Genomic DNA, 12840 nt, shown 5'->3' on the forward strand with positions numbered 1-12840 from the left:
TCTTAAAAACATGACATAACATGAACTGAACATGTACAAAAATCTGAGAATGCAGCTATCACCCTCAGCAGGACAGTACCATTGTAAGTAAATCCTAAAATCCTTTGGTGACTGATTCAAGTTTTATAATATTAAGAGTATTTTGGGGTTCTTTGGGGTGTTTGTGAGTGCAATAGAAGAGGCACTTACCAAGATCCATGTTTCTGGTTCTTGGATTGCATTGCTTATACCCTCTGCAACTTCTGAGTTCCATGAGCTGGACATGCAGTTGATTAAGAACATCTCTGTCAAGCGTATTCACTGCATTAATTAGCTGCAATAAACAGGAGGTTCTTTTTAGTGACTATTGCTCTGTAGTTTGGTAACTTTTAAAATACAGCTGGTTTCTTTCTAACAGGAAAGAGCCACTTTATACTAGTTTAAATGATACAGGCCTTAACGTCATCCTACAGCAATACGGCGTGATTTCAATTTATTGGTGACAAGTAACAATGATGTATTTCTCGAGCTGTGATCCCAAGGTCTATGATCAGATACCTGATATGGATCGGTATTGAGATCAAAATACTCCAAAAATCCAGTAGCAAATTCACAAAACAGGAAGTTGTGGGTCTCGTTGATTGTCCTCAAACACCAGTATGTGTTGTTGTTGGCACTGGTACAGGCACAGAAAGGGCCCACTGCAAAGTGAAGAGTTATAAAGACATAAGCTACATGCTTCTGTCTTTAGCACTGCTAATTACTTTCTGTTTATATTACTTTATTCATAGACAGTTACTCTCATTCTCACTCCTGAGCTCTAAAGCAGAGAATGCATTCCAGCATCAGCTTCTTGTTCTGTGCATACCAAATCCACATACTAATTACAGTAACATCTTGTCTAGTTCCTTTCTCTGGTTGTGAAACATTCCAGATGGTGAGATACCTTGCAGATCAGTGTACAGTATTCAATAATCTGTAGCTTATTTGCAGTTGGTTTTACCTCCTTGCCTTTTGTGCAACAATAATGACAACACTGAAAACAGAGATTATTTACTATAGAAAAGACTGTATGGCTTTGGTTACAGAGCTAATAAAACCAGTAACTACTAGCAACCCAACATCCCAGCCCCGCCTTAGTTTACAGTACTCTTACATGTCCACAGGGGAGCAGTTTGCCAGTGCTGGTTGTCGTGGGTGAAGCAGGTCAGACCAGGCATGCTGCACGTGTCATTATTTTTGATTCTCTTAAGCAATTTGCGCAGTTTCTTCTTCCGTCTCTGCTCTCGCAGCAGCCACAGCCTGTCTTTCTCCTGTAGGGCTTTCCTGCACACATGAAATGTTAGGGTCATGGAAACTCTGTTAGACTTGAACATAGCTAAAACACCCCAAAGTAGCTAATAAAATAAGCCACTCAGAAAGAATCCACATTTCTAACTTAAATGGTGTTTCATACAAATGGAGATGACTCTGCATTTGTAGAGTCATTGCCTAGTGTGTAACTGGTGTGTACAGACCTAATATTAATATTACATTTTGCACATCCTCTCTCAAAGGAACAGGCCTTCACTTACTTGAAAGGATGAAGACCGGATCCTTTGTGTCTCAGTTTGCTCTTGTGTTTTGAATGGTAACTGGAAAATAAAAACAGCATTGCTGGTGAACAACAGCAAGACAACTGCCCCTGTTCTTATAACATTATCATATTGGATTTGAAGCAGATTTAATCAAGTGTCACTTCTCCCTTCAATTTATTAGTGTATGTGATGAATAAAGGCAGCCTCGCTCGACTGGATCAGGCACTTCCCAGCCTCACTGTGTCTCTGTTTCCTCAGATCCTTTGTCCACAGTGACACTTGGTGTGCTAACACTGCATTGCAATGTACATCCACATCCAGCTACAATTTACTATTATTTTAGTTTTAACTGGTTGTTTCCCCACATGAGGCACATAGAATGAATAGATTTGTAATTAAATTACATTTCTGAAACAGAGTATTCCCTAATTTGTTCTGATAATGACAAGTTTATACTACCCTCCTGTCATTTTCCTTACAAATGCAAAAATTTCAATACCAGCTGTACTTTGTAGGGCTGGGAAGGGGTGTGGGCGTGTCCTCCATTATTACTAGCTGAAAGCTTCAGGGAAACTTGAACAAGATGGCTTGAACTGTCCCAGAAAGAGCACTGTCTAATATATTCAGGGATATGCAGAGTGCAAGCAGACATACACATTCTCGCTGCGTTACCACTGCTTTGCCTCTCAAGAAACTCTTACAGTATTTTGCAGAAATTTCCTTTGGAATTACCAAAGTTTAAAAAAAAGAACAGCCACAGTCACTGGCAATATTTTCTTATTGATAAAGTTACTACATACACAAATCAGTAAACACAAACTTAATTTAATAACTGTTGTTTTCTAAACAGTACATCTGAATTCAATTAGTTGCCAGATTAAAATCTCCTTCAAAACAAATCTTTTAAATTCTTAAAACTTTTGGGAGCTTTCATAAGTTTAATTAGTATAACAAATTAACAAAGTAAGATTATTTAAGAACTATCTTCTTCAGTAAATTTTTTAATCTTGCATAGATGCTGGGCATTTCATCAACTAATTCTAAATGCTAAATCAAAGCAATTGCAATACAAACACTTGACCATATGTAACTCAGATGATTAATTTCTTTGCTTTCAGTGGGATTAATCATCTCAATAATGCTATGCACAAATATAAGTGTATCAGTCTGAAAATAAACATTTTTTACATTTTCTATAAAACATTCATGAAAAATAACTTCATCTTTACAGTACATATTAAGTAAACTCAGTTACTCAGTTTTGAAAGCAGTGGATTATAAACCAATATAAACTTTCTGTCTGTTTACCATCTAGAATAATACATCTTTTTTGACATGGGCTCCCATAACCCAAGAAATCGATAATCTCAATATTTTAGTGGATCTGCCGCTGCAACTCTGATGCAGGATCCACATGGGCCACATCCACAGTCCACAACAATTATAAACATCGTATCTGTAGAGTGCGAGGTTTTCAGCATGTTCAAAAAGGCATTCTGTGACACCAATAGGACAGAGAAGTTTTATCCACACCCTCTCACAGAGTCTACTAGGTAACAGGTGCTTTAAGCACAGCTAAAGCACAGCTGCCATGCACTTATGACTCCATTCAGATACAGCTTGCTTTTTTTTGTTGATACTCATACTATTCTGCCACTGTGGCTGCAGTACTATCTGGCTCTCAGCAGCCTCAGAGCTGGCTCTGTCATCACCATGAGCAGGAGAAGGTGCTCCTGGGTCTCCTTCTGAACAGCTTTTCTCAGGGGCAAATTCTGTTTGGGTTACCTTTTGATTTTGGAAGATTTTCTGTTATGCTTATTTGCAGAGCAAGAGCTCAATTGTCCAATTAAACTCCTGCCTGGCAGACAGTGGGCCCTGTACTTGTGCAACGGCCTGTGTACACTTCCCCTAAATGTGTACACAGGAGTACAGTCAGCACAACTGAACAAACAAGATCCTGATCTCTCCTGTGAGATCTGATAAACCAGTTACATCAGTGAGATCTGATAAATCAGTTACAGTTGCACTACAAATAATTATTCAGAAGTATACCAAAAAATACCTTAGCTTGTTACAATCACACTCTTCAGGTCGCTTCTTCTTTAGATGACCTCTCACCTCTCTCAGGTTTTTTATTTTATTTTGCAAAGTTTCAATCTAAAAAGAAAAAAGCCACCAAGAAAGAGTTTAAAAAAAAACCAGCATGATTTAGTGCTATTCTAACCTTCTCAAACTCATTCTACTGTCACCAAGAGCTTCCTCTTCAGTACCTTCTGTGGCTCTCACCACTAACAAGCATTTTCAAATTATCTCACTTTCCAGAAGGAAACTGCAGCAGGAGGAAGCTGGCTTAGTTTGCCTGCTCTGATTCTTGACTCGGAAAGCAGAATGTGTTGCTGCGGGAATGAGGGGACACACAGTTGCAGGCAGACAGACACTCCTGCATCCACTCTGGTTTTGCCTCTCTACAGCACATTCACAAGGGGAGAAAGGCTGCTCAAAGGAAAACGAAGTCATTACATTTCAGCGTGTTCTGACACTGGAAAGGGGATAGGGCAGGAGCGATCTGAAATCCCCTCTTCAGAGGTTTTGAAAAGCAAAGCAGCAAGGTTCTGTCACTTTGCATAGCAGGCTTTAGCAGTGTCTGGACACATGGGATAGCAATCAGCAGTTAATTGTGCCACCCTTAAGGTTTATTTTTAACTGCCTTTTTTCACTAAATGAAACTCCAGCTTTTGCTCAGTCTGACTTACATACAACATGGCTCACTTCCACTCAGGTATTGCAGGTATCTGCACAGCAGAAAAATCAAAGTAATCTAATGTGAACAACAGTCTCTGCAGAATTACCATTGGCCATCAGTAACCATAGGTGTAGTAGAAGCAGAGACAGGGCAGAGTGTTCAAGGAAAATGGACAAAGAACCCAGCCCTGTGACCCTAAATCAGGAACACAATTGGACAGAAGTGTGTTCACACTTCATTTCATTTGACACTCTATATTGGCTTCATTTTCTGAAGAAAAAACAATTACAGAACCGTGGTAATATTAAAATTGCCCTTTTTTAATCTTAGCCGGCTAGTAAGTTTTTAAGTATTTGCCCTGTGTGTCAATCTTTACAAGAAAAGGGGGACCAAGAAGTTCTTACATAGAACTTTACTGTGAATTTATGTAATTTGGTAAGAGATTACAGGACATCCATCCTTTATGCTTCTCTCTGGCATTTGTTCCATCCTTACCTGGTCCTTCGACCCTCTTTCATACACTATACACATGAAGGGTTTGAGCTAATATTAGTGGCAAAAATGTCAGATAAAGTCTTACTCGCAAATTTCATACAGCAAATTACCTCTAAGTTCTCCATATACACAATCCTATGAAAAAAATTCAACTCAAAAGTCCAAGGTTAAGAAAAGCAGTAGCAAGTGAAAGAAATTAATTCTAGAAGCACCAAAACTAATGAAGCTCACTTTTCCTTGGGCCTTTATATTTGATACTGAAGGACTGTTTTGACAGGTTCCCCACTGGGGAACAGGAAAATAAGATGATAAAAAGATCCAGATTGATTTCTTTCCCAGGATAGGGGCAGCTTTAAGTCTTACTTGCCTGATAAGGCATATGACATTTCTCAGCTGTGCTTTCAGTTGCAGTTCTGTCCACTCAGCATCTTGCCTTCACAAACTTGTAATAATTTAATTATTTCTGAAATGTCTATTCTGAAATTAGCCAGCAAATTCAAAAGGTTCCATGGAGGTAAAGAGAGACCCAGAGGCAGACACAGATAGTCAGCATGATCCTATCACCCCACAGAAAACAACGCTAAAAACACACACGGAAAACATCACTGACCTCATGGTCAATATGAAGTTTGTGGTCCTTCCAAGCTTGCAGTGACCTGTACAGATCTGTGTCACACTGGATGGTATCATTCTCCAGGATATAGCACCTTGGCATGGAAAAGCAAACAGTGTTTATTATTACAGTGGATACACACACACACACACACACACACACACACACACACACACACACACACAGAGCAATGCCAACAGCTGCTCTTAATAACACAGCTCCAGGACAAATGAGACCATGGATTGGAAATGACATGCAGAATTCAAAAAACAAAGTTCATTCAAGAAAATACAAGTGTGCTCTGAACCAGGAAGGAAGTCTGGGTCGCAGTTGCCATGGAAATTTTTAGGTAGAAAAATTCAATGAGAATATTTCTATCAAGCAGAACCTGTTGACTGTTTCATTTCTGTATGTAAATCATGCTACACAGAATTCTTGCTTATTCAATAGACTTTCTGCATAAATAATCATTACTAATTAGCAAGCATTGAAAGCATTACTCAGAAGCAATTTCTCGATGCATAATTAAGTGATGCAGGGGTAGTAGCAAGGTAAGATGCATTACTACACCATAAAGAAAAGAGAAGAAACTCAAAAAAACAAAACTGAAACAAAGAAGTTTTACTATTTTCTACAAAAGTGATAAAATCTTTCAATGGTATCTCCTTCACTTTGAAAGCAAAACACCCTCTGACAATATAAAATCTTTATGTTTCACTAACTTCTAGTGAAATCCAGTTTTAAAAATTATTTAATAAAGAAGAAAACAAAAAAACACTACTTGACAGATTTACCTGGAAAGTTTATTAGGGGTTGAATACCATGCAGCCATTTCTGAATGCTTGTTTAAACTAAAGATGAATATTTGCAATGTTCCTTTATTTTCTTTAAACCACCTCATGTTGTCCCACGGCCTTCTTTTCTGCTAGGGAAGTCTCATGAATAACGTACAACCTTCCTGACAGTTCCTTGTAAAAATCTGGGATTCGCGCACTAAGGCAGCAAAAGTAAATTTAATTTGTTCCAGAAAAAAAAACCCAGTGATTTATGAGTCCTGAACATTCATGAGAGCTGGGATAAGAGGGCACAATTCTCTGATGCCTACACTTCGTCATATTGGTGACTTTCTAATTCACTTCTGTCAACAGAAGGCAAATGGAAAACACAGGTATCAAGAGCAGCTACCTGGCTCCTGCATGTTTACATGAGCTAGTCATTAAACAATATAAAACATGTAATCAATAATGATTGGTGGTTTTTCTGATAGCTCACAAATGGAAATGGTGATAAATGAATTAAAGTTCAGCTGAAGAGACATTACCAGTCCCTAGATTCACCACCAAGGAAGTTATTTTTAGCTGTTAAAGTGGTCAGACAATTGCCTCCCCTCTCTCTCAGTATGTTCCATTTCCCAATGCTGGTCCATCCAACTTCATTCACAATACAGATTTTCCTCTCCTAGCACTGATTACAGAAAACTCTGTACAAAGCAACCAGTGACACCAAACCAGTTCATGCTTCAGTCAGGGCCTTCAGTCTCCAGCCAGGCCAGGTTACCCCACTGCACACTCATTTGCAGGAGAATGGCCTCTCCTGGATCATGCAGGTTTAACACCCCTGTTGCCAACAGTTTTGCTTGTTCTCACAGGAAACATATGCACTGATGAGTGGCTACCGTCTCCACACAATGCAGGAGACAAAAGCACTGCTGCAGCTCTTCAGGAGCTTCACGCCCCTCTTCACTGACCAAACTAAAACAAAACTGAAGGCTATTATACAAATGGAATAAGAATTTTAGTGAGGCTAGACTGCGTATCCAAAAGGGATGCAACATGCTTAGCACACTTCAACCCACACATTTATGAAAAGAGCAGTCACTTAAGGAGCAAATGCTTTTAAACACCTAGCATGTGCACTTACCTGTGGGTCACTTTGATCAGACTAGGGGCTGTGTACTCTGCAATGCTACCAGTGCCACTATATTCCCCCATATCTCTATCTTCCTCCTCGTGGAAAACAGCCCTCTGCACCTTGTGCCGCTTGGTGATATTTCTTGGTAAGATGGGCTGGTATCCATCCTCTAAAACCAGGTGATAGGCAGCTCCATCCAGCTCAACAGATACAGAACGGATAGAGCGATTCCGGACATAGCTTGGTTTGAATTCTGCATGGAAAAAGTGGAAGAGCAGCAGAAACTGCATGTTACAATTTGCTCCTCTCTCTGGCTCTTGGAAGGAAAAACCCCAGCCCATACTGTGCTGTTTGGAATTAACTGGATGACAGTGTTTGTTGCAGTTCTCCTGTGAACTGCTGTTTCCTTAACGTCGGCATGGATGGAAGTACCAGTTGGTGGATGGATACCTCAGAGCATGAGAGGGCAGGTACAACGCAAACACAAAAGAATGGCAAAGGGGAAAAAAAATGCTGTAGTCCAGCACCAGTGAGAGCAAATAGCTTGTTCAAATGGATGCTTGCTCTTCCCCTACAATCACCAGATGGCAGTCACACCTTAAGCATTAACTGTGACAGTAACGACAGCCAGCCACCCTCAGGGAACAGTTCTCTGTGCTTTTCTGCTGTCCATCGTACAGTTCTTCCCAGCTAGGATTCCTGCAACACATTCTTGGAGTTGTCTCAGCCTGAGCCTTTTCCCAGTTCTATTCTTCAAGGCTAGGGCTAGATCCTTGATTTTTTTGGAAGGGACTAATATTTGAATCTTTATTTTTATCCACATGCAATTATTTTCTTTGCAATTCTTTCCCTGATGTGCAGCCCAGACAGTCAGTTTCTCCATGAAGCACCACTCTCCAGTGCTATGTACTCCCTCAAACTTTGCTTCTGCGTTTGCAGCTCAAAAGCAAAATTAAACATTTGTTATGAATTGCCACTGTGCAGTACAAGATTCTCATTGATCTTTTCCCTATTACTATTTTCCAAAGTTCTCTGTTCCAGCCCAAATCCCCAGAACTCCTCTTCTGCTTGGTCTGGAATGGCAAAAAGAGAACATAGTTATGAAATGTAAATCTACATTTAAACTTCCCTGCTGTATGATGGGGTCCATCTCTGACTGTATTTCCTGCTCACAACCAGTGACTGCTGAGAGTCACTCATTAGGCACAATCATCTCATTCCTTGAGGAAAAAGTACAACCTAGGTGTCACAGACTCGCTTGTGCTCTCTGCCCTAGGGGAGCCTGTATACTCTGTATATGGCTTGTATACTCTGTATATGAGGCTTGGAGTTACCACAGATATTACTGGAAACAACTGAGTCCCTTAGATCCTTTGGTCACTTCTCATTTAAAGAGACAAACACACAGCACACCTCATGAGATGGGACTTCCCTCTGCAATCTGATAAAGGCAAAATTCAACCAATGTGCCAATTGAGAAGATCGATCCTTCTTGCCATCCCATGCTCCACAGAAAGGCCAGTTTCTTCAGTGGGATAATCTCTCCAGCAAAATAAGCAGGAGGAAAAGAAAATATGAAACCGGAGGTTGAACAACCAAAATTGACAAAAAAGTACCTTAACTGTCACACAAACTCTGGCATTAATTCAGAATGACTTTTTTCAATAAGCCTTAAATTCATTTCAGATAGATTGCACAATCTCAAAAGTTGTTTTGCAGTCTGTGGGAAGCAGAATAAACATCTCCTCCCACCTGAAACTTGGCCAAGCACGATATTTTTGTCAGCACCACACAGAGAAAGCAGAATACCAGCTGGATTGTCTGGTTTTACACATTTTCCATGCATAGTTCAAAGTTTACGGCTGATATTAAGCCAGGTGAGTCACAGCTGAAGGGATAAAAAAAGCCACAAAAGATTAGCCCTATTTCAGGCACCCATTCAGGAAATGTTTGAATAAATGAGACAGAAACTTTCGTCTTTTCCAAGGTAGGAAGAAGTTCTAAAAAGCTACACCAATACCAATGAGATTTAAAGTATAAACTCCCATTTCTTTAATCATATCTTCATTTTATCTTGTTCAGCACAGCCAACTAACAATTAATCTTCCTTCCAAGTCTAATACACCAATCCAGCCTGCTGGACCTCAGTAAATGCCCCCGGGAAACCATCAACTACATGTCGTTGAACACCTAGGAGCCAGGTTACTCCTCCCTTTGCAGCCAAACTAACACAGCCTTAGCACTAATTGGTGTGGAGTGAGGCATCTCATAAAGGACTGCTTCTGTCGCTTTATCCTGACATGTTACCCACAGTGCTGACTCACTGCTGTGATTAGTATCAAATTCTGAAGTGGCTAAAATATTTAATAAGATCAATACTCATTGGTACTGTGTGCTCCCATCTGCTAAGTGAACTGCAGGCATAAATACTAATGTTTAATTACTTATTAGTCAATCTTCCCCCAGGTTTTACTCTCCAATCTATTTACCTCTGTACACAGCCTACAAACAGCCAATCCAGGGCTGTTAAATATTTGGCCAAAAACATCTATGCTCCTTTCTTCAGGTTACTAAAGTCTGGCTTTGGTAAGCTCTCTGAATCTGATGCCTCTCTTCCTCAACTACTACAGAAACAAGGTGCCTTAGGGATGGTATTTCTAAGAAGTTGCAACCTCAAAATTGAGTTGTAAAATGGAGTCCAGAGGAATTTAAGTCAAGAAAGTCAACTGCTTTCAGAGCCCAAATCATCCAGCTGGTATTGCACCACTTGACCTGCGTGTTTGTCTTCACTGGAACCTGAAAGGAACAAAGTTTTCCACTAATGTCTATGTATTTTGCATTTGTTAGACAAAAGAGCTTTTTTTGTTTTTGATAACAGAAAGTAAAACTGGGCCTTGTAAAGACATTTTTTAAAAAATATCTCTAGTGTCTAGAAATATAGATTTAGAGGTACTTTCTTATATCCCATTCTCACAATTGCCACTTCAAATGCATTATCTGTAAAGTAATGAACTTTTTATTTTTAGTAACAAATAATGTGATTAAAAATGACATTTTGATCCAGCTTTGATACCACCTCAAAAGTAAAATGACTGTCAGGGAAATTTGAATTAAAATGCACTCTTTGTACACACTTCTGTTTCTTTACTATTCAGTGTGGCCTATCATCATTTTCCTACATGCAGCTAAAGAATTCCTTTAATCACATACACTCGCTCATCACAGGAAGAAGAGATCAAATCTACAGCAAGAAAAACATAATAGGCCACAACACAGCCAATGATTTTGAGAGCTCACTATTTAAACTTTCCACCTACTGCAAAGCTCTGTTTGAACTTTCTTATAACAACAAGAGCATACTAAAGAAATAAAGAGGACAAAAAAGGAAACATTCCAGACATCTAAACCCAGACATACCAAATATTCATGTTTATGGGTTTCTGGTGCTTAAGTGCTTTACAGTCAAGTTATGTATTTTTACATTGTCCAAATCGCACATATATGACACAGCCCTGTTGTGAAACTGACTTTACTCAATTTAGAAAATGCAGTTGCCTGCTAAATGCACTGGTGCACCTGCAAATGCATTCTAAACCACACCTACACTAGAATGTAATTATTTTATCAAAATGTCTGGTGCACCAGCCTCTGTACCAGCAATTTAGTCTGGTCTTTTAGACCATCTGTTCTCACTATATGTAACCAATTTCAGTCTTTCTGAAAGACCAATCCTTATACCCTATTAGGGTTTACAACAGGCTTGATGCACCATAGATGCAGGGCATCCATTCTGCTTTTTTGCAAATGACTGTAGATTGGAGTGCAATAAGATGACCTTTTGCAAATCTATCTCTGTTATGCACAACAGAAATGAGTGATCAGGACATTTCCTTCAAAACTTTGCTACTGCTTGGAACTACTGCATTAATGTGGACATGACCCTTAGTCCAGTTAGAAACTTGTGTTTTCTGTTTGGCAGTGGTTCAAACTAATGAATAGCATTTACTGGCATTCAAGCAGGGCTGCAATCCAATCTCATGCACTCATCAAATTCTGAGTAGCAGACCCCAAAGGTGCCCTAACAATTATGCAAACCAGCACAGAACACACTTTATCCCAAGTCTCACAGAACAGGTCATAAAAATGCAAATACTCATCATGAGTATCCAGGTGACTCTCTTAACTAACCATAGTCCAGTTTTCCACATAAGCTATTTAGAAAAAACTTGGTATGTCACCTTGACTTGTACAGCTTTGGGCTCACTTACATTTGGTGTGTGATTTATTAGATAAGTGCAGGTAGAAGAATAGCCAACACCAATGAAAAGGTCTCTGTCAATAGGTCCAAGCTAACCTCTTCCCTGTACAGCACACCCCAGATGTGGGAAGAAGGAAAAACAAAGCATCTGTGGAGGCAAATACTTTACTTTGGACACAAGCAATGACTATGTGATTGTCAAGATCCTGTTTTGTGTTGCTGAAGTTTATGCCTTAAGGTTCAATGAGGCTAATGAGCTGAAGGGTGTAGTATAAACTCTGTCTCATCTGAGCAGAACACAAGGGAAAAGCACCATTCTGATCCCTCTGAGGGAGCAAGTTTCACTTTTTTTTACCTTAACTTTCTACATACATAAACTAAAGATAATTATACACTTAACCACCTCCTTTGCATGTTGTGAAAATTAGTTAATGTTTAGAAAGCAGCAATGAGAAGTATTTAAGTAACTGTTAAGTATTATCAGATAGCATTACATTGCCCTCACTTTGTTTTCCTGTCCTCATTAAGTGCCTTCCATCTACTGCTGTTGATTCCCCATGACTTAATTCCTTCTGTGACTTAAAAAAAAATAGTTAAATAAGTATAAATTCTAGTGTTCTTTACAGATTGTTGGCCGTAGCACATATTTAAACATCGAATATACTGGATGGAACCACTAATTGTTTTTCAACTCAGAATTTGCTTAGTAACTACTAATCAGCTTGCAAGAAAAATACAATGGGAGAAAATAAATTTAAACTCTTTATATCATGACACAAACTTGAAACACAAAGACTAATCTGCTAAACAATTAAAGCTCTGTATTTGTGGAGTGAGATGAAAGAAACATTACAAGTAACTAATAATTCCGTGTTGCTGTTTACCTCTAATCTATAATTAAACTATATGCTTCAAATATAGATGTTAGTCTGACTATGATTTTACAGAGTCAGTAAAATGGGCTTTCTGAAAAAGCACTAACCTGTGCCAAGGAAACCAGTCATCCCCTTTGGCTGTTATGTCTGATTAAAAGTCAGCCTTGTCTCTGCTGACTGAGCAGAAGAAAAGGATGTTAGAAGCAAGCAGCCTCAATAACAAAGTATACACATTGAAAATAAATTACTGAAGTAACAGTTCCAAGCATTGCAGGAGCTACTGAAAATTGAAGTATTTGCTGTGTAACACTGTTCATGTTCCACAGCTTATGTTACTGTCCGCAATTTGCCTTTTCAGCATGGACACTGCATTTCCCAGAACGAAACAT

The 12840-nt window shown here is 39.2% G+C and overlaps 1 protein-coding gene across 3 annotated transcripts in view; it reads right to left on the reverse strand.

Moving 5' to 3' along the window:
• Nucleotides 1-12840, reverse strand: part of SULF2 (sulfatase 2) — an 80902-nt gene that overhangs the window by 4396 nt on the left and 63666 nt on the right. For all 3 annotated transcript variants that reach the window (XM_059480659.1, XM_059480661.1, XM_059480660.1), the window contains exons 12-18: nucleotides 7328-7571; nucleotides 5405-5501; nucleotides 3619-3713; nucleotides 1554-1613; nucleotides 1136-1305; nucleotides 538-680; nucleotides 190-313 (exon numbers count right to left, since the gene is read on the reverse strand). In XM_059480659.1, coding sequence (XP_059336642.1) covers nucleotides 190-313; nucleotides 538-680; nucleotides 1136-1305; nucleotides 1554-1613; nucleotides 3619-3713; nucleotides 5405-5501; nucleotides 7328-7571 — 933 coding nt within the window. The remainder of the gene's footprint in view (nucleotides 1-189; nucleotides 314-537; nucleotides 681-1135; nucleotides 1306-1553; nucleotides 1614-3618; nucleotides 3714-5404; nucleotides 5502-7327; nucleotides 7572-12840) is intronic.

The sequence above is a fragment of the Ammospiza nelsoni genome, chromosome 12 (assembly GCF_027579445.1).
Source record: "Ammospiza nelsoni isolate bAmmNel1 chromosome 12, bAmmNel1.pri, whole genome shotgun sequence".
In the NCBI taxonomy this organism is placed as follows: Eukaryota; Metazoa; Chordata; class Aves; order Passeriformes; family Passerellidae; genus Ammospiza; species Ammospiza nelsoni.